The 23,858-nt window shown below is 45.3% G+C and overlaps 2 protein-coding genes and 1 long non-coding RNA gene across 12 annotated transcripts in view; 2 read left to right on the forward strand and 1 right to left on the reverse strand.

Moving 5' to 3' along the window:
• The window catches only part of LOC125758202 (uncharacterized), a 189,953-nt gene extending 175,255 nt beyond the window's left edge, over positions 1-14,698 (reverse strand). The window contains exon 1 of one of the 2 annotated variants that reach the window (XR_007415966.1): positions 14,563-14,698. This is a non-coding gene — a long non-coding RNA (uncharacterized LOC125758202). The remainder of the gene's footprint in view (positions 1-14,562) is intronic. The other variant, XR_007415965.1, reaches the window with a different exon arrangement.
• The window catches only part of LOC119390669 (gastrula zinc finger protein XlCGF57.1-like), a 691,222-nt gene that overhangs the window by 175,798 nt on the left and 491,566 nt on the right, over positions 1-23,858 (forward strand). Inside the window, exons 4-5 of one of the 6 annotated variants that reach the window (XM_037658306.2) lie at positions 13,532-14,338; positions 16,620-18,252. The exons of the other annotated variants lie outside the window; for them this stretch is intronic. Coding sequence (XP_037514234.2) covers positions 13,532-14,338; positions 16,620-16,786 — 974 coding nt within the window. The 3' untranslated portion in view covers positions 16,787-18,252. Of the gene's footprint in view, positions 1-13,531; positions 14,339-16,619; positions 18,253-23,858 lie in introns of those variants that run through there. 6 annotated transcript variants of the gene reach the window in all.
• The window catches only part of LOC119390677 (gastrula zinc finger protein XlCGF57.1), a 963,551-nt gene that overhangs the window by 29,548 nt on the left and 910,145 nt on the right, over positions 1-23,858 (forward strand). The window lies entirely within an intron of this gene.

The raw sequence follows: 23,858 nt of genomic DNA on the forward strand, positions 1-23,858 counted from the left end.
ACAACAAGCGCGCCCATCGTGTCGCGAGACTGCTAACACACCGCGACGCGGACGAAAGGGACACCGCTGAGCGAGACATCGTCGATGGCGAGGCACCCAAGGTTGGAGGACATTCTTCTGCGACGATGATAACAGACCCCGAAGCCTTACAGGACTGCAAGGACATCATGGTCATGTACCACGAAATCTTCAGCCACTACAGGAAAACGCCACCCCACAAGCAGCTAGAGAGGTCTCAGGCGTCTGACCTGAGACGTCTGCAAATTGACACATTCGAATATCCCCGGCATCTGAACAGGCTGTGTCCGTCGCTCCACCCGTCACCCGGCTGTCCGTGGTGCGGGCACGAGACAGCCGACATGGCACACATACTTTGGAAGTGCGAGTGCGCTATTCGCCGCCACTACCCAGACGAGGGAGTATGTACCCCATGACGACTGGCTGAGCGGTGGCGAGCCGCCCTTCTCAGCCCACGTCTAGTGGACCAAATTGGGCTATCCAGCGAGCCAGGGCTATCGCCGAGGACGTCGCACGATGTTCCCCGGACGACGGCTCCTGGAGGCCTAGCCCGGGTCAGTGATTCTTCGTTGGACTCTAAATAATTTAAAGTTCATTACCTACCTACCTCATTATGCGCAAGGGTCGAAAGATCATCACAAATTCATAATTTATGAAGGCGAAAGTTTTGTATGTCTGACGGGAAGCGCGAAAGGCTGGCTCAAAAAATCTAGTGACCTCTCAAGCACGAAACTGTGCGACCTTCGCCTTTGCGACCTTCGTGTGAAAAAGAAAAAGCAAAGCGGCGCTTGTGCGATATAAATTGCAATGTAAAAATAGTCGCACCCGATGGCTTTGGTATTCAAACCGTCTTAGGAGAATGCATCAGGGGCACTGTGAATCTTTTTCCTGGTTTCTAGGATATTTACGGTCCCTCGGTTCCTTCAAAGCCATCGTGCTGAGGTAGCCAAAACTTCTTTATCATATTGTCGCAACGTCAAGACAGACGCCGTAACGCACAGAATGATCGCGTTTTTTTTTTCTGCAATTTTTGCTTTTAAGTACATGTGACAAGTCTGAGATGCGTGAGAAAGTATTATGAAAGAAGTAAACTTACGGAGCAGCCCGACCTCTACGGACTACGAACTGGCACAGATACAGGTTGTCCTGTGGTGTCATTTCCGGCTTTTAGTTTTCGCACTTTGCGGAGTATCAACGTGAAATATTTTTGCTATAGCCAAAGTAAAATGTAGTGATCAGTGATGCCGAAAACTGCGCTCAATCTGAAGAGAAAAAAGTTAAGTAAACCGGCAAGAGACAGGCCAAGATGGATACAGTCAGGATAAAAAAAAAAAATTAGGATTTTTCCTGACAAATCACATGATGCTTTAGAACAAGAAGAAAATATGGACGTTGAATGATGAACAATACCTTAACCACACTGATTTACGAAACAGCAATTTGAAGGTAAATCACGAAGGCAAGCATTAAGTAAATTCTCCAAAACTACAAAAAATAATAAAGAAACGACAACGCGTCAGTATTACCAACTCCAGTGATCAAGTAGAATTAGTAGACTGTAGAAACTGGAACACCACTATGTTAGTTGGCGAAATCATTTACCGTTGCTGAGCGCTCACTTATTTTCTCTGATAATAATATCTGGGTTTAACGCGCCAAAACCACGATATGATTATGAGGCGTGCCGCAGTGGAGGGCTCCGGAAATTTTGACCAGCTGGTGTTCTTTAACGTGCACTGACATCGCACAGTACACGGGCATCTACCACCACGCCTCCATCGAAATACGACCGCCGCGGCCGGGGTCGAACCCGCGACCTTCGGGTCAGCACAGCCGAGCACCGTCCGCTACACCACCGCGGCGGACTACTTTCTCTAGTAGTATTAGCAAAAAGGTTGCTCGTGGTGGTGTTGCACATGTCACCGGTCCCAGGAAGATTAATAGTCGAAACAGTGCTACACTCCAAGAAAAAAAAAAGGTAAAAAGGGGGTCACTGCAACCGACTCTCTTCGGTAATTCATTTGACCCCTTTTGGAAGGTAGAATCAGAAAATGGTATTTAACTTTTCTGCAAGAGTCGTTTGTCACTCTTGCAGCACGTTTCGATCGGCTAGCGTGTCGAAGACGCCGCCGTATGCATCATATACATCGCGTGGTCGCGTGGCTGACTGCCGTTCGGCGCGGTTCACGCAGTTCGCGTACGCTGCCTGGCGCGGCGCCGGGGCTCGCCGTCGCGTCGGCACTGGCTATGCACGAATGAAAGCACTTCATTTCTGAGAAATCGCTTCAAAATTTGGTTTCAGAATAAGCACGACTTTGCGCCAGCACATTCCGACACCCAAGCACATCCTCCGGCAGTCAGGGGCACGCCGTGAGCGGTTACTGACCGCATGTTTTACAAACATAACCCATCCTTAAATACTCAGCAAACACATTCGAGTACGAGCACCCGAACGACACGCAGCGCACGCGGACACCGTCTACGTCGAGATCAGACATGTCATATGCTAGAATTGGCGCACATAACTCCCACAATCACGTAAAATCACTTGATTCTGTTATAGCGTCATCGCAGATGTTGGCGAACCACGAAAACAGCAAACAGAAACCAATGAAAAAAGTGCACGGCAGCGACCGCAACAACGCGTGCCGTCGAAAGTCTCTCGCTTTTCACCTTACCAGCGAGGCGTGGCAAACTTAAGTGACCAATGCGTACGTGCTGGAAGCATCCTACTATATCTGCACCTCAAACTAGCGTGTTTAAGCCAAGAAAAACCATAATATATAGTGCGTCTAAGCGTTCTGTAGACGGGCTTTTTTTTTTCACGTTCCCACGCGCGGAAGCACGCTGCACACTCAAGGTTGATAGAAATGTTGTTATGAAGTAGACTAAAGCGCATCTCCAAACGACATCTTGCACCTTCAGCAGTGCAGACACAATGTGCGATCACCAAAAAATGACCCTTGACAATTGTTTGCATCGCTCATTTTATGGGAGCTTGTACAGCAACGCGCATAACGGCATCCCCAACAGCCCCGCGGACGCAGGCTGCTGTTGGAAATGGCTGGCAGATAACTTCCGCAGAGCTGTTGCAGACGCCCAGCTAAAGCTGTATAATTAGTACCTACGAAAGCAGTACACTCACCGTTAACGGGCGCATGTTGTTCGTGTCCGCGGCTCCATGAATATTCCGCCCTCCTAGCGTGACTTCGAGCACGGAGCCTGGTGTCAACGCCACCGAAGATGCGCATTTTTGATCGAACACAAAACTGCACGACAGGCAACTGACGCAACCCGCGCAACCGACGCAACGCACAACGCATTCAAAGAGACCGAGCAGACTGACAGAGAAGGCCGAGGCGCGGCGCCAGCCCGGCTGGCTCCGTCGGCGAGGGAGGCGAGCCACCGCGCCAGAACGGCGCCGAACGGCAAACGCGCGATACGTATGGCGCATACGACGGCACTTTCATCGCGGAAGCCAATCGAACCGCGCTTTAGGAGAGTCCCTGTGACTCCAGCCCAAATGCTCTCTTTCTCTCATCTACCTTCCAAAAGGGATCAATGGACACCCAAAGAGAGTCACGCGGCCATGACCCTCTTTTGACTCTTCTTTTTCTTAGAGTGTACTCAGTTACTCACACTAATAGTACCCTCATGAGTGCTCACTCACGTTCAAACTCACGTCCACTCACACTCATGAGCACTCACTCACGTTCATACTCACGCCTACTCACCCTCCATGAGTGTCACTGGACGTTCACACTCACGTCCCACTCACACTCATGAGCACTCACTCACGTTCATACTCATTCCTACTCACAATCATGAGTACTCACTCACGTCCACTCACACTCATGAGCACTCACTCACGTTCATACTCACATCTACTCACACATGAGTACTCACTCACGTCCACTCACACTCATGAGCACTCACTCACGTTCATACTCGCATCTACTCACACTCATGAGTACTCACTCACGTTCACACTCACGCCTACTCACCCTCCTGAGTGCTCACTCACGTTCACACTCACGTCCACTCACACTCATGAGCACTCACTCACGTTCATACTCACATCTACTCACACTCATGAGTACTCACTCACGTTCACACTCACGCCTACTCACCCTCCTGAGTGCTCACTCACGTTCACACTCACGTCCACTCACACTCATGAGCACTCACTCACGTTAATACTCACGTCCACTCACACTCATGAGGCCTCACTCACGTTCATACTCACATCTACTCGCACTCATGTGTACTCACTCACGTTCACACTCACGCCTACTCACCCTCATGAGTGCTCACTCACGTTCACACTCACGTCCATTCACACTCATGAGCACTCACTCACGTTCATACTCACGACTACTCACACTCATGAGTGTTCACTCACGTTCACACTCACGTCCACTCACACTCATGAGCGCACACTCACGTTCACACTCACGACTACTCACATTCATGAGTGCTCACTCACGTTCACACTCACGTCCATTCACACTCATGAGCACTCACTCATACTCACACTCACGTCCACTCACACTCATGAGTACTCACTCATACTCACACTCACAACGTTCAAATGAGTGTGAGTGAGTGTGAGTGAGTGCACTAATGAGTGAGTGTGCCGACCTATGATTGTATTACATAGTCATTTCCATGGGATGTGTGCTTCCAGGACACGCCGGAAATTGCATTCTATAATTGGCAAACCAACAAAAACAATGTACCGTGTGTCTCTGTATTCAGTGTTATAATGATGCCCAGTGTGCTATAGCACAAATATATATATATATATACATATATTACTGGGTAGCAAACTGGAGGCTTTCTCTGGTTAACCTCCCTGTCTTTCCTTTATCCTTGTCTATCTTCGGTCATGGTCAGTTTTGCTCACTTGGGAGTGACTGGTGTGACACCATACGCGCTTCAGCCAGTAGGGTGACAACCACCCGGCAAGGGCGAGCGCGACAGTCGGAATGGAGTCCGTTGGATTGGAACACCTAATTACAAAATTTAGCCATGCTCAAGTATCACCGGTGCATATTCTTAGTTTTTTGTGATGCTGTACCGCACTATATAATATGTATATATATATATATATATAGTAGGGTAGTAGGGTTGTCACCCTACTGGCTGAAGTGCGTATGGTGTCACACCAGTCTCTCCCAAGTGATCAAAATTAACCATGACCGAAGATAGACAAAGATAAAGGAAAGACAGGGAGGTTAACCAGAGAAAGCCTCCAGTTTGCTACCCAGTACGTGGGAAGGGGATGTAAAAGAATGAAAGAATAGAAGAGTTTGTGAAGACAGCTGGCGACAAAAAAAAAAACCAAGTCATGACCGTAGCACCGTCCAAGTACTACATTTTCTGCCAACAGTCCGTGAGAGGGTGGTTGTCCAGCTGATCTAGTCTGGCTGAGAGGGCTGCTCTTTCGGAGTTGAAGCGGGTGCACTCACAGAGAAGGTGTGCGACTGTTTCGCTGCACCTGCAGACTTCACATGATGGGTTCTCAGCCATTCCAATAATAAATGAATAGGCATTTGAGAAGGCCACTCCAAGCCACAGACAGACCAGCAGGGTAGAGTCACATTGTGATAGACTGGACAGGATACGTAATTTGAGATCAGGGTCCATTGCACTCTGCCAAATTGTCTGAGAGGTAGTTGCAATACCTGGCCAGAAGCTGTCTCTTTGCACCGGGCTCTTCCAGACCCCTACATTGACGTCATAGTGTGCTCCACCAATTAAGGGTGCCCACTGGATTCATCATGCGCTGCCCAGCAGCAGCTGGGAGTTTCTTCCGTGTTTTTCTTTTTTGCTAATAACGTGTCTGGTTGAGCGACGTAAAATTTCTTGTCGATTTTAGTTTTCAGAGTATACGACAGCACCGAAGGGTGCTTATAGTTAGGATTTTTTTGAAGCCTGTTTACTTTTCCTTTAAGGGAAGTAAATACAGTTGATCCCGGATTGATAATTTTAAATAGTACAAAATATGCATATTTAAGGCTTATAATTATGCATCACAGGGCTTGAGACGGATTTTCGGAAATTGTAACAAGCACTAACGTGCTGTTTCGTTCACACTGTGCTAAAGAACAAGTTGACAACTTCTTATTTTGTTGTTATTGCAATTTATTTTGCATGAAGATAGTCCATAAACTTCTCTTGCTTCTTGTATGCCATTAAATTCATCAAGGCATCCCTTAGTATCATTGAAGCTTTCCAAATAAGCAAATTCAGCACCTTCCATTTTGCCACAACAGCGGTGAATGACGCTGTACATCGATGCAAGCTCTGTGTTGCGGTAGAAGGTTGTTTGCCAGTGGCATTGACATTTTCATCACCACTCGGGTTTACTTCTATGGCACTGGCAACATCAGCCATGATTTCGACATTGATGCAGTCAGAAACAGCTACATCATCATCTGCACCAATGATGTTGCTCATCAGCAGTCATGACACAGTCATGACACAGCAGTCGCCACCTGGCACCAAAGTCTACAAGGAAACTGTTCATGACAATGCTTTGCTTGACATCATTTCAAGCACCAGTCATCATTTTTATCGCTAAAAGTGGGTCAATAATTATTTCGACTGCCTACTCGGGATTAATCGAAAACCAAGCGAGAAGTACATAAGTCAACAACGTTGCAAGAGATAATGCCGCACAAAAACTGCAACGGATCAAGTCTCCCTCGTTGCATTGGTTGTATCTTGGTGATGGCAGTTGTGGCTTTTTAGCAGCAGTTACTGCAGAGCATAGCAAGAGCATAGCCTCCGAGAGCAGTGCTTGTTAACCGAAATACGCTAAGTTGCAGATCTCGAACGCTATGCTTTTGGGGCTCGTATGCCATTGTGCGTGAACAGACAAGGCAGGGAGTGCAAGCATTGTGATGAGGCCGCCGAGTCACTTCGTTTTCATCTCATCTTAGTGCCCTCAGCTATTGGCCTCTGAAAAACATTATGGCCATGCGTTACAACCTACAGACATCGACAAGCAAGTGCACTCGAGAGCGCTGCGCAACCATAAAGCAACGCAATGCAATGACACTTCCTTTCTATCACCTGCACGAAAGAGAGAGATCAAAACTTGTTAGAATGCAGCTGAAAAGTGATCAATATTTGTAAAGAAAACGGCTGGTTTCGGAGCGGCACAGCGTTTGATATATCGGATGTTTTACTGTGCAGGTGTTCAATATATGTGTGGACCACCCGTGTACTTCTGTATGGGATGTTCAGGGGGATTTCTCAACAGTTCGATATAGCCAGTAATTCAAAAAATCGAGTTTCATATATCGGGGATCGACTGTAACCGCGGCCCGATATTTGTGATTCAGGTATAACTGCGTACTTGGCCGATGTGACCATGCTGCTGCAAGAATTTTGGAATAAATGCATTAATAAACTGTTCAGGATATAACAACCACTTCAGCTGGTGTCGGTTTCTAACTGTGCCTCGCTAACCTTCTCCGCCGCTCAGAGGGGTGGCGTAGCCCGTCGTCGTTACTGCTCCAAATCGGCAGCATAACACTACGTCAGGGATTACTTCATCGGCGTGCAGCCATTGACCGAGGCAGAGTTCCTCCACAAGTCAATTGTGTCACCTGCTCGCAGGCGCCACAGTGGGTAAGCACAGTAGGAGGCATTTGCGAGTCAAACAAATATACGACAGGTGCGATAACTGCACAGCATCAATCACATCGCCCCAGGGCCAAGGGGCAATATTCTAGTGCAGAGGACCAATCGAGGCGGTCAGTGCTACTTAGTGCTGCTAATGGGCGACATTAGGTCACTTGGCAGCAGAAAAGGACAGTTCTGGGACAAGCAGCAGAAACGCAGGAGATGGGCGTGGGAACTGTTTTCTCAAATGGAGTGCAGTGATGGGAATGCTGCTACAATTGCTCCATTGTGCTACATTTAGTTGAAGCTTCTACATCCATGCTATAAATAACAGAAACTGCTCTAACGTTACTCAAGTATGTGGCCTTCGACATTCTGTGACACAGTAAAAACAGCCTTGTACAAACCCGGAGGCTACAAGCAAGATAACTTGTGCTCCATGCCAGATAGCGGTTATCACCGCCCTATGTATAGTGTGCCATTACTTCAGCCTTTCTCAGGGTAGAAGTGATGCTGTGGGAAGCTCCCTGTGATACTCAGATTCAGTGTGCACTCGTGCATAAATCTGTACATTGGACGATTTCACATTTTCACTAGCATTTGTAGCTTCTACGTATGGCTCCCAAAGGTTTGCAAAGTACAATAACTCGGCGCATTTATACCACTGGCGTAGCCTTCGTGGTAGTGAAGCAACAGCCAGTACTGTGACACCTTTGTTCAGGGCTGGCACATTTTTTTTTGTTTTGCGCCATCATGCATGCGTTATATTCGGGGAAACTAGCAGCACCTCATACAGAAGTCACCATTATGGTTTAGTTAAACAAAAGTCTTGTGAATTTATTCTGAAGAAACCAGCGAAAAAAGAAAGCAAAGAACAACCAGACAGGACAAACGCTCGACTTGAAAACTAAATGTTTACTGAAGAAACCCCACACACCCACACACATGAACGAGCAGCGCATGTGTAATCAGGCCATTTGAGCCGTGTCAAAGCTGCACACCTCACACTGCAAAGCCATAAAACGTGCCAGTGGGGTACTAAGAGCACATTGTCATGAAACACCAGAATATTAATGCCACGTGCACCAGTATTGTGACAGCTTTGTTCCTCGTTGGCACATTTTCTGTTTTGCACCATCTTGCTTGTGTTGGAAGGAACTAGCAACACCTCATGGAGCAGTCACCACTATGCATTGGTTAAAACAGAAGTCTTGTGAGTTTGTTTTCTGAAAGAGAGCACCCGCACAACTTTACATGGAGTCAGTAGTCGTGCTGCGGTTGAGTGTGACTAGGTTTGAAAAAGTAATCAGCTATTTAAATTCAAAAATTGTTTGAGAGCAAGCAGTGCTTTCACTAAACACACTTTTCTCTGTGGCGAGAACATCAGATTATCTCTTAAGAATGTTAGGATAGCTACTTTCTATTCTGTGGCATCCCAAAACCAGCAGCAACACCACACTTCTCACTTATAGTGATTGCTTGCACAATAACAGAGAGGGCCTCACATTCTTTACTACCACAATTGTCTGCCGGCATACCGGTTTCCACACTTTGCAATGCACCACACAATTTGAAAGGTCTGTCTGTCAGCAAAAAAACCGCATGCACACTGGTTTAACCGCTTCACTAGAGACGCCTGCAGTACCTTCATATAATTTAATTAGGCTACAATGTGAAATACGTGATTCAATAAAATAGCGGATATTTCAACACACTTATCTCCAGTTCATTGAAATTGTAAATATGTTTGGTGTAATATGTAAAAATATCTGGTGGTCTATGAACATGTCATAAAAAAATAAGTAGTCCATTATACATGCCAAGTTGTAACTGTATTTTTTCTGTTATATTCCTCCAGCCCTAAGGAACGATAAATAAAAACATGCACAAGGTTTTTCTTTTTGTCACATGTCAGGCATTCTAGGTAGTGCCTAGGCAACTAGGTATACTAGTTTGACATATTTTTCAGTGATACGAATTTCGTAACTCCACAAGATTCGCATCATCGAGATTCTACTGTAGTCTACACACATATAGTGTGCTAAAATGAATGAAAATGTACTGAGTGCATTGGTTTGGTTCGCTGGACATTCGTATCGCACATGCTGCTGCATCGCGTTACCACAGCTGTTCAGTTCTATATTTCCTGCCAAATAAAATGCACCTGTTTGTATTGCCCTATGTATACATAGAGCTTGTCTTTCAGAAAAGGAAACTAGTTTTCTCAGATCAGTTACTAAAGAAGTAGTCGCTCAATATCAATACTCACATATGTAGTTGATCAAGGGCTTTCTAACGTCCAAGCTCGACTGATGCCAAGGGTAAAAGTATGTTTGGTTGTACTCTGTTGCTTAAGCTTGTTGACGAATCGTCTGTGCTGCTGCTGTAGATGGTTCTATTCCTCTTAACTAGTAACCTAAAAATTGCATGCTTCGGATATTACCAGCAGGGCATTGCAACAGGCTCTTCTTTGATATCATTTACCATTTTACACTTATGTTGTTGCCTAATCCATTTTGAGCTTGGGATTATGTAGGTGGTGTGACCATGTCTAGACTGCTACTTCAGATTGGTATAAAATACTTTCTGCCATCTTAGTCGATTGAAATTGTGAAGCAATTCATGGATTTTGTTGCAGTGTTTAAATTTCAGTCATCAAAGTGAAGAAATTGTGCTCGTCTTTCAATTCACTTGTTCACAATAGCTATTTCTTAATGCACACTTAATTTTATGTCTCTGTGCTGAGAAAAATGGTTTTCTAGATGAGGTTACCGCAATGTTGGGTTGTGGTACTTGAATTTTACACTGCAAGATGCAAATATTCTTTAAACAGAATCGCTGTTTGTATTTCCTGGTGACTGTATTTCCTCGTATCATTAGGCTTTCATTGATACACTATAGAGACATTAGTGGGAAATTTGTAAACTATGATAGCAATATAAAGAAACAGTTCCTTTTGTCATTCACATTAATGTACCTGTATCTCTGACCACCAAAAACGTGATGCTACTAAAACTCTTACAAATGGTTTTTTTTATTTGCTTTCTTCATATCGTTCATGTGTTGGAACATGAAGTGGGTCTTTTCCTGTGCAGTGTTTTATTCATATTTCTATGGCTTAGTGTTTATTATTGCATGCACAAAGACATTTCACTCTTAGATATAGCACCGGAATGGCATGTAAACCAAGTTCAGTTTTATTGCGATAGCAATTATATGGACAGTCTCGGCTGATTTTTGCCGTCGCCGTCGCCGCCGTCATGCACCGTATATGTCTATATATATATATATATATATATATATATATATATATATATATATATCAAAGCCACAAAGAAAAATAATTCAGAAAAACTTTCCAACGCGCGGAATGAAACGGGCGGCCTCCCGCTTTCCAGCGCGCGGCGTTAGACGGTTAGGCCGCGAACAGCACCGTCTTTCAGCCTGCTAACGGCGAGCTATTTATATACACCACTTACATCAGCATGTTTTCTGAGTTTCCACATAGATGGCGCGATGTCCACGCGTGGCGTAGCGTGGCGCGCTTTAAAGATCGTCGCCCCGTTCCTGCGAACGCCGTTGCTCTTCGCCCTACAGGGCGTGGTCGCCTTCGTGCGCTTATCTCGTATCTCGAGGAAAGAAGGGGGCGGCTGGCAGGGGGGGGGGGGGAGGGAGCGGGGGTTTGTATGTCTTGTGCTTTCCCCGCGATGTCTGCGCTGAAATAACAGAGCGTACGAAGGTCGCTTCGACGCTGCAGCGGCCGCGTTTGCGAAAGGGGCGCGCTGTTCAAACAGAAATAAGTAACGACTGGGACAGTTAGTTCGCGCTCGTCCTGTGTGTACCTGTTCGTTCGTTTCGTGCGTCCTGCTTTATGTTTGAGCAGTGCGCTTCCAGTGTCGAGCTGTGACGCATGATAATTCGCGCTCGTACTGTGTGCGTTCTTTTCGTGCGTCCTTTGGGCTCGAGCGACGCGCTGGCAGTTTCGAGCTGCTTGCCGTTCTTCGCGTTACAGTCCAATTTATTGCTATCGCACTCATTGCTTCGCCGTTGCGGCGAAACTGACTTTTTTTGGCACCTGCTTTTGGCATGTATTAATCATAGCTTTCATGTGCAGCAAGCGGCAAATTATCGTGAAATTTGCTAGATCAGTGTGCTGTTGTCATAAGAGTACCTTTGGTTTTAGTGAGACCTGGTGATCATCTGCTTCACTTAGATGTAGAGCAACCATTGTTTTTTGTCTCCTGTTGCAATCCAGTTCTCCATGGCACATAATTTGCATTGCCTTAGTGTCAGGGATGCAACAGCTGCGCCAATTGCGCCAAAGCTGAGCCAAAACCTGTGAAATTGGTTAAAATTGCGCCACGCTGCGCCAAAATGCCCGACCAGCTTAAAACTTTCCCACTTGCGCAAATTTGAGCAAGAAATGCAGGCCGCGTTGGTAATCTGCAGCGTGGGCATCGTCATCCAATACAGACGCGCAGACCCTAACCCTAACCCCTCACGAAAGAAAAAAAAGTCAGTTTCACCGCAAGGACGAAGCAATGAATGCGATAGCGACCAATTGTAATGTTATACGAAGTGAGGCTGGCAGCAAACTCTTTTGTATCCGATCTCGCGTAACTCTTCAAAACGTTGGTGCAAGAGAATACGGCCGCTCCAGGGAAAGATGCTCTTTCTGCACAGTGTCTTCGCATTGAGAGCGCAGCACGTAGAAGGGTATACAAGCCGCCCGCTGATGGCTGATAGCGCGCGCGCCAGCGATCGCAACCGCGACCTTAGAATCAAAGTTCAAAGTTGCTACTTGAGCGACAGCTCCCCCCCGCCCCCGGCCCTCTCGCGTCTTTTCATGCTCGTTCAAGACGGGCGGGGCGTTTCCTCTATGCTTTGATGGCAGGCTTCCCGAGCGGAGTGGTGTTATCGCATTCGCCCTCCGAGCGACGGAGATGGGCTGGCTCGTTTGATATCTGCTTCAGCCACGTTCGTCGCCCGCATTCGCGTGCTTTTACTCGTGGTAGAACATACTATGCACTGGGATATGTTATCAATTTGGACTTTACACGGGAGATGACGGCAAAAACTCGTCGAGAGTGTCCATATAGTTGCTATCGCAATAGAAAAGGACAGTAGTTCTCAAATTTCCTGATGCTTGTTTTATTGCGTGCAGAATGCTTTTTAAGCCACTTTTGCCGCAGTACACTGGTGTCCTGCGGAAAAGCATACTGAGATTTAGAAGGGGCTATTAGTACTAGCTGTCAGGGACACAGCACATTTTGTTCCTTAATTACTCATTCGTGCACGCGCCATGTAATTACGAGTACTAGTATGATTGCTGACGTCTAAAAAATTATTGGCAATCATTTGGAGCTGCTGTGTATGGCGTTTCTGCGGCCTTGAGGATGAATAGACAAAAGCGTATGTCAGTTTTCTTTTTTCACTACCCCCTCTTGCTCCTGCTTTACGAATCTCCCAAATTTCCTGGTTGCCAGGTTCGCAGGTCCACGTTAGCATTTCCATTGCCTGTCGAATTATTTGACAGGTTCTGCAAATGCTAATGTGGACTTAGTCATTGTTCGCACCGTGGGATGGCTCACCACAATGCTTTTATTGAAATAGCAGTGTTCACGTGCACTGTGCACGAATTAGCTGATGTTGAATGATTTCTACATATTTTTGTATTCTTTTCTTAAAATAAGCCTTCTTTGTTATACTGCTCCAAATTTGGGATTTAGGGCTAAAAAATGCAAGGGTTCTTTTCGTAACCTGCTCCAAATTTGGATTTTTGCAGCTCCAAAAGCAACATTTTGCTGCCCCAAAAATTGCTCCAAATCCTATATGGGCTGTTGCATCACTGCATAGTGTGCTCTTGATGGCTTTGCAGGTTCCTTGTTTGTTGAGTCACTGGAGCAGTCTTCCTCACTGGCATCTGTACAAGATCAACGCCATTCCTGTCAACAGGGCAGCTGTGTGACCCTGAAGAAGTCAACTATGAACGGACACCTTCAGAAACATATGGACAAGCCCCTCTTACAGTGCCACTTGTGTTCAGCTGCATTCGTTCACAATTCCAAGCTCTTGGCTCATGTGCGCACCCACACAGGAGAGCGCCCTTTTTCCTGTGTGCACTGCAATGCATCCTTTTCAATGAAATGCTACCTCGCAAGACACATCCGTACGCACACAGGACAGCATCCCTTTTGCTGTGTCCACTGTAATGCATCCTTTACGCGAAAAGACAAACTCAATGAGCACATGCGTACTCACACAGGAGAGCGTCCCTTTTCCTGTGTCCACTGTAATGCTTGCTTTATGCGGAAAGACAAACTCAGTCAGCACATGCGTGCTCACACAGGCGAACGTCCCTATTCCTGTGTTGATTGCGATGCATCCTTTTCGCGGAAAAACCTACTCAATGACCACATGCGCAGTCACACAGGAGAGCGTCCCTTTTCCTGTGACCACTGTAATGCATCCTTTATGCGAAAAACCACCCTCAATGACCACATGCGCAGTCACACAGGAGAGCGTCCCTTTTCTTGTGTCCTCTGCAATTCATCTTTTTCGCGGAAAGACTCTCTCAATGACCACATGCGTACTCACACAGGAGAGCGTCCCTTTTCCTGTGACCACTGCCATGCGTCCTTTTCGCGGAAAGACCAACTCAGTGACCACATGCGCACTCACACAGGTGAGCGTCCATTTTCCTGTGTCCACTGTAATGCATCCTTTTTGCAGAAATGCCACCTCATGAGTCACATACGTACGCACACAGGAGAGCGACCCTTTTCCTGTGTGCACTGTGGTGCATCCTTTGTGCATAAATCCAACCTCTTGAGACATATCCGTATTCACACAGAAAAGCGTCCTTTTTCCTGTGCTCACTGCAGTGCATCTTTTTCACGAAGATACAACCTCACAAACCACATGTCCCGTGATCATAAAACGGAGAAGCCATAAATGAGTTTGGGACCTAAAGGCTTCCCTTAAAGAAGGGGTGGTCTAGCAGGGACGGCGGAGTTTCTTGACTAAGGGAGAGGGTGAGCTTGGTTGAAGGTGAGAAAAGACACTTGGTTTGGCAACTCGCTAGCAAGAATGACACGTAGGAATGATAGGGACGAGAAGAAGTAAAAGGGAATGGGAACCAAAGGCGAGCTTTTCGTTGGTTTTTGGTTTTATTGCCAGTGCAGCTGGGCACTCACTATTGGGCAGAGAAGGTACCCCAACCTGGCATTGTTGTACGTACACATTTCTCGTGAAAGTGGCTTCTATTCTCTAACTTCAGTAGGGTACGAATTTGGGCTGGTTGGTGCATGACTTGAAGTAGAAAACAGCGCTACGAGACGGGACAAAGAAAGGGCACGAACACGAGGGGCACAAACACTTCTTTCACTTCCGTTTCTCCTTTCACGAATGATGTTGAGCCATGGTTCTTATGGTTGGAGAAATACTTGTGTTATTCTAAATCACTGCTACTTGAGTATTGACACTAATGAGCGCCAGGATGGCATAACTCTCCTTCAGAAAAACAAGATTGGCCACGTATCTGCGTGCTTCCCTGCAAATGTCGTCGAAAGACGATAGTCTTCTGCCATTTATGTTTTGCCTTACCTCAGACAGCGCCTCCTCTATGTTGAATCGGCTGCATCTGGCTGGCATTGATGAAATAGAGGAGGCGCTGTGTGAGATATGGGTGCCATCTGACAGTAGCGTCAGGAGACATGAGCTTGTGCAGAAGCTTGGGCGACTGCCAGGTGGCAGCACCATTTTGTCTGCAAATGGCTTTTTTGTGCATAGTTGCAATTTCAGTGCAGCTTAAGAAACACAGGGTCTTTAGAATTGTGTATCTACCGTATTTTCCGGTGTATAAGACGCACCTTTTTTCCTAGATTTTCGCTGGTGCGTCTTATACAACGGTGCGTCTTATATACGCAAAAAGTCACGTGATTCTGCGAGACCAATTTGTTTCTATTTAATTTATGAGTACGATAAACAGAGCTCGAGAGCATTCGTAAAAATATATCTAATTTTGTTTTAACAATGAAGCAGCTGCGATCTTAGATGTCAGCTACTTGCTGTTCAAGCAGCGCGGCGACCACGGAGATTACGGCCGCAATAAAAGCCACCACTGTCGCATGCCCCATTGTACTGTTTGAATTGTTTGTTCTTAAACGAAGAATTAAACCCACAGACCTGAGGCAATAATTAAAAAAGAGCACCACAACGGTCCATTGTAACGTTGTAGCACCCACAATATCAGTTACAAAAGCGAAAGTACCACTTCATTATCATCATCATCAGTTTTCGTGTGAGACGTCGCTGCAGTCCAGCAGTAGTCGCAGCTTCCGGCTTCCGGTCGCCATTTACGTTTTGTATGCGTGTGTAGGTGGTATCTGACGACCGTGTGATAACCGTGCGGCGCGTTCGTTGTTTATGTGTTCTCGCCAAGTCTGGTAATGCCCTAAAGGTATGGTAGCCACCATAGTACAGGCAGTGCCAACGCTGTGCTTCAAGGTGCTTACAATGCTGCGTAAAAGTTACTCAGAGGCTGACGACGGCAACCCAGCGATGCTGCCAACCGAGGCGGAAGAACTTTTGACAGTGCACCGGAGGATGTGGCTTCAAATCCAGTAGACTAAATAGTGGTTTTCTGCGCCTTAATAAAACTGCTGCTTACAGATATTCAGTGCCGTGCGTGACTACGCATTTCGCAATCAATGTACTCTGCGTGGGTCATTGTGTTTTATCATGTCGACTGAGTTAAAAATAGATGCGTCTTATACAAAGGTGCGTCTTATATATCATTTTTTCTTTCAAAAGTCGTAAAAAGTAGGGGGTGCGTCTTATACAAAGGTGCGACTTATACACCGGAAAATGCGGTATGTATTTTCTGGTAAAGGAACACACCATATAATACTTACGTGTTGGTGTTGCACCTCAAATATGTGTAGTATTTGCTTTTTGATCAACAGTGTTCACAAGTATGAATGCAGCTACCAGTTCAAGACGGCTGGGCATTCAGCAAGTGCTTAAACTTTGGCCGGATTTTGGCCGGATGGCTGAATCGTGTGACAGAAAGACAGACAGACGGACCAAAATATTTCTGTTCCAGTATCCCAAGAAAGACTATCGTCTTTAAAAACTAGCGAGTGTGCACAGGCACTGGGGATCATGCCTTGTGCCTCCCACTTTGGAAGCAAACCCTCTGAACACTTCATCATACTGGATTATTAGAAGTGAATGCAATGGAGGAAGGTGAGCAGGTGAAATATTAAAAAGCTTTTTTTTTTTCCACTTTGTGAAGTGTCTCTTTTGCGTATATTTTTAGATTACAAGTGTTCAGATATCAAGTGATGCTATTGCTGTGCTGTATAGGTGTGCACCATGGAAATGTAAAAAGAAATTTAGAGTTCATTTAGGATAGGAAATAAGAAAGCTTACAGATTACACCACTTTACACCCTTAAGGGTGTTTTACTGCTTCTATTATACTAATGTTCTTACAGTCTAGAATAAAGGCATTTTCATGAATCAAAACACCAATATCAAAGGGGGCTTGGAATTGTCTAAGCACACTTATCACTGCAAAGCAAAAGAATAATTCAAGGCTACCAGTTTGAGAACATCCACTTACACTGGCAACGAAGGATATAAAATTGCACACAACACATACGGACATACACACCAACATAGCAAGGTAAAGAGCAACATAGAGAGATTGTTTTTGCTACACAGCCATGTAGTGATCAGCCATAGAGAGGGCAACAAAGCAAGCCTACGTTATGGTTCATTGTTCTTTAACAACAAAAAGTTTACTTATGTTGAGGCATTAGGTTCAGTTATACAATCATGCTGACAATGAAGTAGCAGTACCATACTAAAAGTGCTGCTTAGAAATTGCAGGAGCATTACAAATAAGGTTGACGACCTTGCTCACCTTATTAACATGACTAATCATTCTCTTGTACTTGGTCCTGAGTCGTGGTTGAACACCGGAAATAGCGACGGCGAAATCCTTCCCGTAAATTGTACAGCTTATAGAGAGATTGGGATAAACACGGCGGAGGTGCTTTCACAATAGTGAAAGAGAAATTTATGCTAAAATGTTGCAAATTCATACGGAAACAAACGAATCAATGTCATTGAAGTTGTGTTTCCAAAATGGAAAGACTGTGCTTCTTTTTTCTTTTTATAGGCCACCAGGTAGCGAAGTTAAGGTAACGAACGACTTGAGTGAGGAAATTGAGGCAGTAAATGATCACGTAACACATGGAGGCGATTTTAACCTGCCTGAAATCCATTGGGCTCAAGAACATACTAAGTCTCTCGTTAATAGTTTGAGAACATCCACTTACACCGGCAACGAAGGATATAAAATTGCACGTAACACATACAGTCATACACACCTAAATAGCAAGGTAAAGAGCAACATAGAGAAATTGTTTGTGCTACACAGCCATGTACCGATCAGCCATAGAGTGATAAAGCAAGCCTACGTTATGGTTCATTGTTCTTTAACATGCTGTCTTTAACAGCATGCAGTGTGCGCCGGTGTTTCCCACTGCAAAATCCCTGCTAATGGGCAATGAGACAAGAAAGATTAGACACAGAGACTCGTAGTTTGCTTTTAGTTGACGTGCACGCTGCGAATCTATTGTTGGTTGACATTGTTGACATTGCAGGTCAAGATCCAGTGCCTATATAGTATACGGGGTGGCCGGTTAACGGTTGTGCAGCCAGAACAGTCGTTTTTTTTTTTTTCCGAGAAACTTGCTAGCAGACACTGCATGCGTCGGCGTTCTCTTTCGCGGGCGAGGGCGCGTTGTCATTCCTCACGAGCTGGTAGTTCAGCGTTCATCGCAGAAAGAGCGTTTCCATAGGCGCAGCCGGTCTGGAGGCGCACGCGCTCTTCCAGATCGGCCGTGCCATAGGCAGCGTGCGCAGTTTTCTCTCTCGCCACATGGCGAGCGCTGAGGTGGTGGCGCCATCTCTTGCGCTCAAGCAAATGGACGGGACATGATAATGCAAGCGAGCAAAAGGGTCATGACAATGCACGCGGTGACAGCAGACGACGATGCACCGTCGACAAGCCAAGACCCTAACGTGCTTCGCCCCTAAAAGTGCAAGTACTTGCGGCTAAAATGAGTGATCCCACACGAAAGGCTAAGGCTGTTTACTTTGAAACCCCAGATTTATAATTAAAGATCGTCCAGAAAAATTGTGCCAAATCTTCCAACAAATAAATAAATAAAAGATGATCTAAGAATACTGAATATTGATGACAACGGCACGTTTTAGTCGGAAAGCCGAACGGCTTATCTTGTTTTTTACATGAGTATTTTCTACTCATGCACAAACGCTAGCGAATATTCCTAAAAGCTCTGTTACTATGGAAAGGGTTGTGTTTAGTCTGCATTGAAGTGAAGCCTTTTAAAAAAATTACTCTACAAAAGCTTGTGGCCCAGATGAAATACCGCATGCTTTCTTGTCATCACGTGCGCACTCATATGTAAAATATCTTTGTCTTTTTTGCTAAATCAGAGAAGGTTCGTCTACCTCTTGATTGGAAAAAGGCAAATATTGTGCCATTTCAAAAATCTGGGCAGCAAAGCTGCGTTTTAAACTATCGTCCTGTGTCATTAATTAGTACAAAATGCAAATTGTGCTAGAAACATGTTCTTTTTGCTAGCAGTATTAAGAATATTAATGAGAACTATCTGTTAAACAACCTCCGCCTCAAATCTTCCTACGTTATGCAACTTACAGAATTAACTCGTGACCTGGCAACTGCATTGAACAAAGACAGCACAATCAATTAATTGTATATTTCATAATTTCAGGGAAGCCCTTGATGTGGTGCACATTAATTGATTAATTGAAAACTTTTCATGGTATGGTATTGACAGTACTGTACACTGTTGGATACTGAATAATCTTCAGCTTAGGCGCGTGAGGGTTGTTGGTAATGGAGAAAAGCGGGTGACGCTGACGTAATGTCAGGAATACAGCAATGGTCGATACTTGGCCTATTCCTCTTTTTGATTTATGGGAATAAGTTGTAGTATTCTTTTTTAGCACATGTTCGCAGATAATTGTGCATAGTATAGTATAGAGTTTTTCATGACCCATATGATTGTACAACTTTGCAGTGTGACATATACTGGTTTACACAGTGGTGTCCAACATGGCACATGAACGTTGACGTAAAAAAAATAGTGCACATGTTTTTCTGGAAGAAAGATGACACAGTTTCAGTCTAACTATAACATTAATTGAATGCAACTATTGACTGTGTCAGAGTTTATTTGGGGGTGTATTTCACCACCGATTTATCATGGACAGGACACATTGATCACGTTTCTGCCAAAGTATCTCGCATCCTAGGTAATACGGAAAGGAACGCTAAGCAATTTCCAATCATAGCAATGGCTCTAAACTATCTTTCCATTCTACGATACAACTTGAATACACTAGCACGGTTTGGGATCCCTGGACCCAAATAAACTTAGATGAGCTGGAATGAATACGGAGTAGAGCTGTGGAGTTTGTATTTGGAAATTATTCAAGAAATTTCAGTGCAACTGTGGCAAAAAAAAAATGGGTATGACGCTGCAAAAATGTTTATTTCATGAGTTGAATGATTTCCATGATATCTACCTTTCAAGAAGAGGCATTGATTGCACAAACTATTTGCCTGAGCCTGACTATGTGTCTACAAGAGTGTATCACGAACTAAAAGCAAGGGAAACGTTTTGTTAAACTAACATGTTTAGTAAATCATTTTTCCCCAATACAATTGCAGTTAGGAATTGGTTACCAAGTGATATTGTGAAGATAACTTCAAAGGATTTGTTTGTCAGTCCCTGATGCACTAGTATAGGCATAAACATATTGTGCTGTTTTGTTCTGTATAACCTGTAAATGTTTTTTAAATGCGAAGCATTTCTTAGAGAACTTCTGCGACTTTGAGCGTATCTATCTGTCTATCTATCTAGCCGCTTACGACTTTGTGCTCTCCTGGCCGTTTCGTTTATGGGATGTATACCAAAATTGGTCTGACATAACATGATCGTATTGCGAACATAAATGACAGGTCATAACATGAAAATCATGACATGCATGTCACGAACAGCATGATTTACATGTCATGGTCTTGGGGCTCTTGCGGCCGTCTCGTCAATTTGATATATACCAAAATTGGTACGGCGTGACAAGAGTGTATGACAAACATAATGACAGGTCCTAACGTGCAAATCGTGACGCATGTCATGTACAGCGTGATTTACATTACATGGTCCGAGGGCGCTTGCGGCCGTTTAAATGAATGGATACATACGAAAACTGGTAAGGCGAGACATGTCTGTGTGACAAACATAACTGACACATGGTAACATGAAAATTATGACATGCATGTCATGTACGACATGATTTACATGCCACGCTCATGGCGCCCTCGCGGCCGTTTAGCTCGCTTGATATACATCAAAACTGGTATTGCGCGACGCGACTGTATGGTAAACATAAATGACAGGTGGTAACATGAAAATCATGGTATGCATATAATTTACGGCATGATTTACATGCCACGTTCATTGTCCAATCGCTGCCGTTCCGCTCACTTGATATACACCAAAATTGGTATTGCGCGACGCGGCTGTATGACGAGCATAAATGAGAGGTGGCAACCATGACACGCATGTCATGTACGACGTGATTTACATGCCACGCTCATAGTGCGCTTCCGACCGTTTTATTGTTAACTGGATATATACCAAAATTGGTATGGAATGACATGAGTGCGTGATGAACATAAAAGACAGGATACGTTTCATTAGTATGCAGTGATTCCACTCCTGCGCCAAGTGCGCCAAATTGGATTTACTGCGCCATCCTGATAATATCGAGGGAAATTGCGCCAAAATGCGCCAAAGTATCGGATCACCGGCAATCGCAGCGCTGGCGCGTCAAAATATGTGGAGCTTGACCTTGGGGCCGCCAAAGTCACAACCACGGACCAAGGACTATTCCGCTGAATAAACAGCGCTCGCGCGGGGGTCCCGAGTAAGCCACGATGCCATGCAAGTTGCCGACACAGCTTCTGTTGTGCAAGTCGGCTCGACGGCAAAAAGCGCTCTCTGCCCTTTAAGATTCGGACGCGGTTCGTTGGCTGAACCGCTGGTAATGGCTTTGTGCGACTGGCGCATATGTTTTCAATGCATTTTCACAGTGTTCTGTCACATTGACTTGAGGCAAGTGATGTGTGACATATAGGCCAATTGGTAGCTTGAAAGTGGCGGCAATTCATCGACGGACTTGGTCTGGTCAGAAACGCTGCCGATAGCTCGTTGCAAGCGTCGCACGGCACGCAAGGAAATCAATTTGCAGTAATAACTACACGCGTGCCGGTAAAATGTCTGGCACTTCTGTTTTGGACATCGCGGAATGAAATCTGGGAAGGCTAGCGATAGATCTATAGAACAATATCGAATTTCCGTGCTTCGCGTGCATGGAAGAGGGTTTGAACGGTGCGAGTGGGCTGACACTTTTCCTCAAATATACTTTATCCGTGGATCTTTATCCAGAAGAGCTTTTTCGTAATTCCACCCGCACATCCGGGTTTTTGTAATAGCTCTTGCAGTAAATACCGCCTAAAACACCGCGCTTTCGAGCTCGTGAGTACTAGGTTCCCAATGCGAATTTTTCGCTTGCTTTTAAAAAAAAATGCCGTCTCATTAATAAAAGCAGGCCTGTTGGTCGGAGCAGCCGCATTTCAGTTTTATTATGCGCAGCAGGCAGTGGCGGGCCCGTCGCTGTGGGCCCACTGGGAAGCGGCTACGCCATATAGCACTTTCCTCGCTTTCCAGGGGGAATAACTGACGGTTAAAAAAAATATGGTTGATCCCTCCGTCATAGGAATCGGAATAACACGAAAGTAAAGCGTGCCCTTACAGATGTAACTGAATGTTTACTGTACATTGATATAAGAGAGTTTGCACAATGTACATTGATGTCTGGCAGCTATAGCACCGTTTAACGTGGATGCACGCACTTTGATGATTGTTGGTACATCTCCATCCCGACGACTGACGTCCATGTTACATGTTTAAACAAACCCTTGTGGTAGCTGTACTAGTTAACTGTGAAAGCGTAATCAGAGAACGAGGTGTGATAGCTAGAAGAGCGTCTTATATTGGACGCAGAACTTGGTCGCCATCCCGCGGCATGTTAAAATGTGATTGAACACCACGGCCGGACTAGAGGGAAACGCAAAGCGCGTCATGCCGCCCCGGTAGCCCGGCCGCGATTTTTCTCGTGGCGAACGCGTGAACGGGGAACGCGGTGTTACAGCCAGGTGAGGCAGGCGCGCGTCGCAGAGCTATTTTCGGTTTGGATTAGCGTGATGCTATGAGCGAGGCCGACGCTTTTACGACGCTTGCACCAAGGAGGTGGATGGATGGATGCTATGAGCGTCCCCTTTAAAACGGGGCGGTGACATGTCTGCCACCAGGCTCGAAGAGAAAAAAAAAAAAAAAAAAAAAAAAAAGCTTCCTTGTTTCATGTTGGCCAAATACCTTATCTACATTACATTGATTAAATCTATGTTATTATACCAGAAAATATAAATTCACGGTCCATCTCTCTGCCTCTTAAGGCAGAATGACCTTATTTTTCCCCCATTATTTATTTTTGTTCTTTATCTCTACTTTTCTGCCACCAATACTCTAACCGTCTCTTACTTATTTCTATCGCGGACGTGTTCAGCTTTCCATTGTTGTCCCTAAAACCCAAGGCTTCATGTAGACTCGTGCCCACACGTATACCTGGGTGAATATCGCCACATTCAATCAGTACATGTTCCATCGTTTCCTTAGTTCCCCCGCAGCATGTACATTGTTCTTCTTCGTTACTAAATCTCACTTTATAACTACGCGTTCTAAGGCAGCCCGACCTTGCTTCAAACAGTAAAGCGCTTCCCCTTGAATTATCATAAAACCTTTCCCTCCTTATTTCGTTTTTTCCTTTCGGTAGTTACTCAGAGCCGGCTTCTTTTCCATCGCTGTCATCCAATAAGTCCTCTCCGCCTCTCTGACCTTCCGCTTAATGCTCCTTGTTGCCATATCGCCCGCACTGCCAGCCGTATATTTACTGGTGAGCCTCCTAGTTCTTTTTCTCCACTGCGTGTCAACGCTTTTTCTATACAAATACCTGAAA

The sequence above is a fragment of the Rhipicephalus sanguineus genome, chromosome 4 (assembly GCF_013339695.2).
Source record: "Rhipicephalus sanguineus isolate Rsan-2018 chromosome 4, BIME_Rsan_1.4, whole genome shotgun sequence".
Taxonomy (NCBI): domain Eukaryota; kingdom Metazoa; phylum Arthropoda; class Arachnida; order Ixodida; family Ixodidae; genus Rhipicephalus; species Rhipicephalus sanguineus.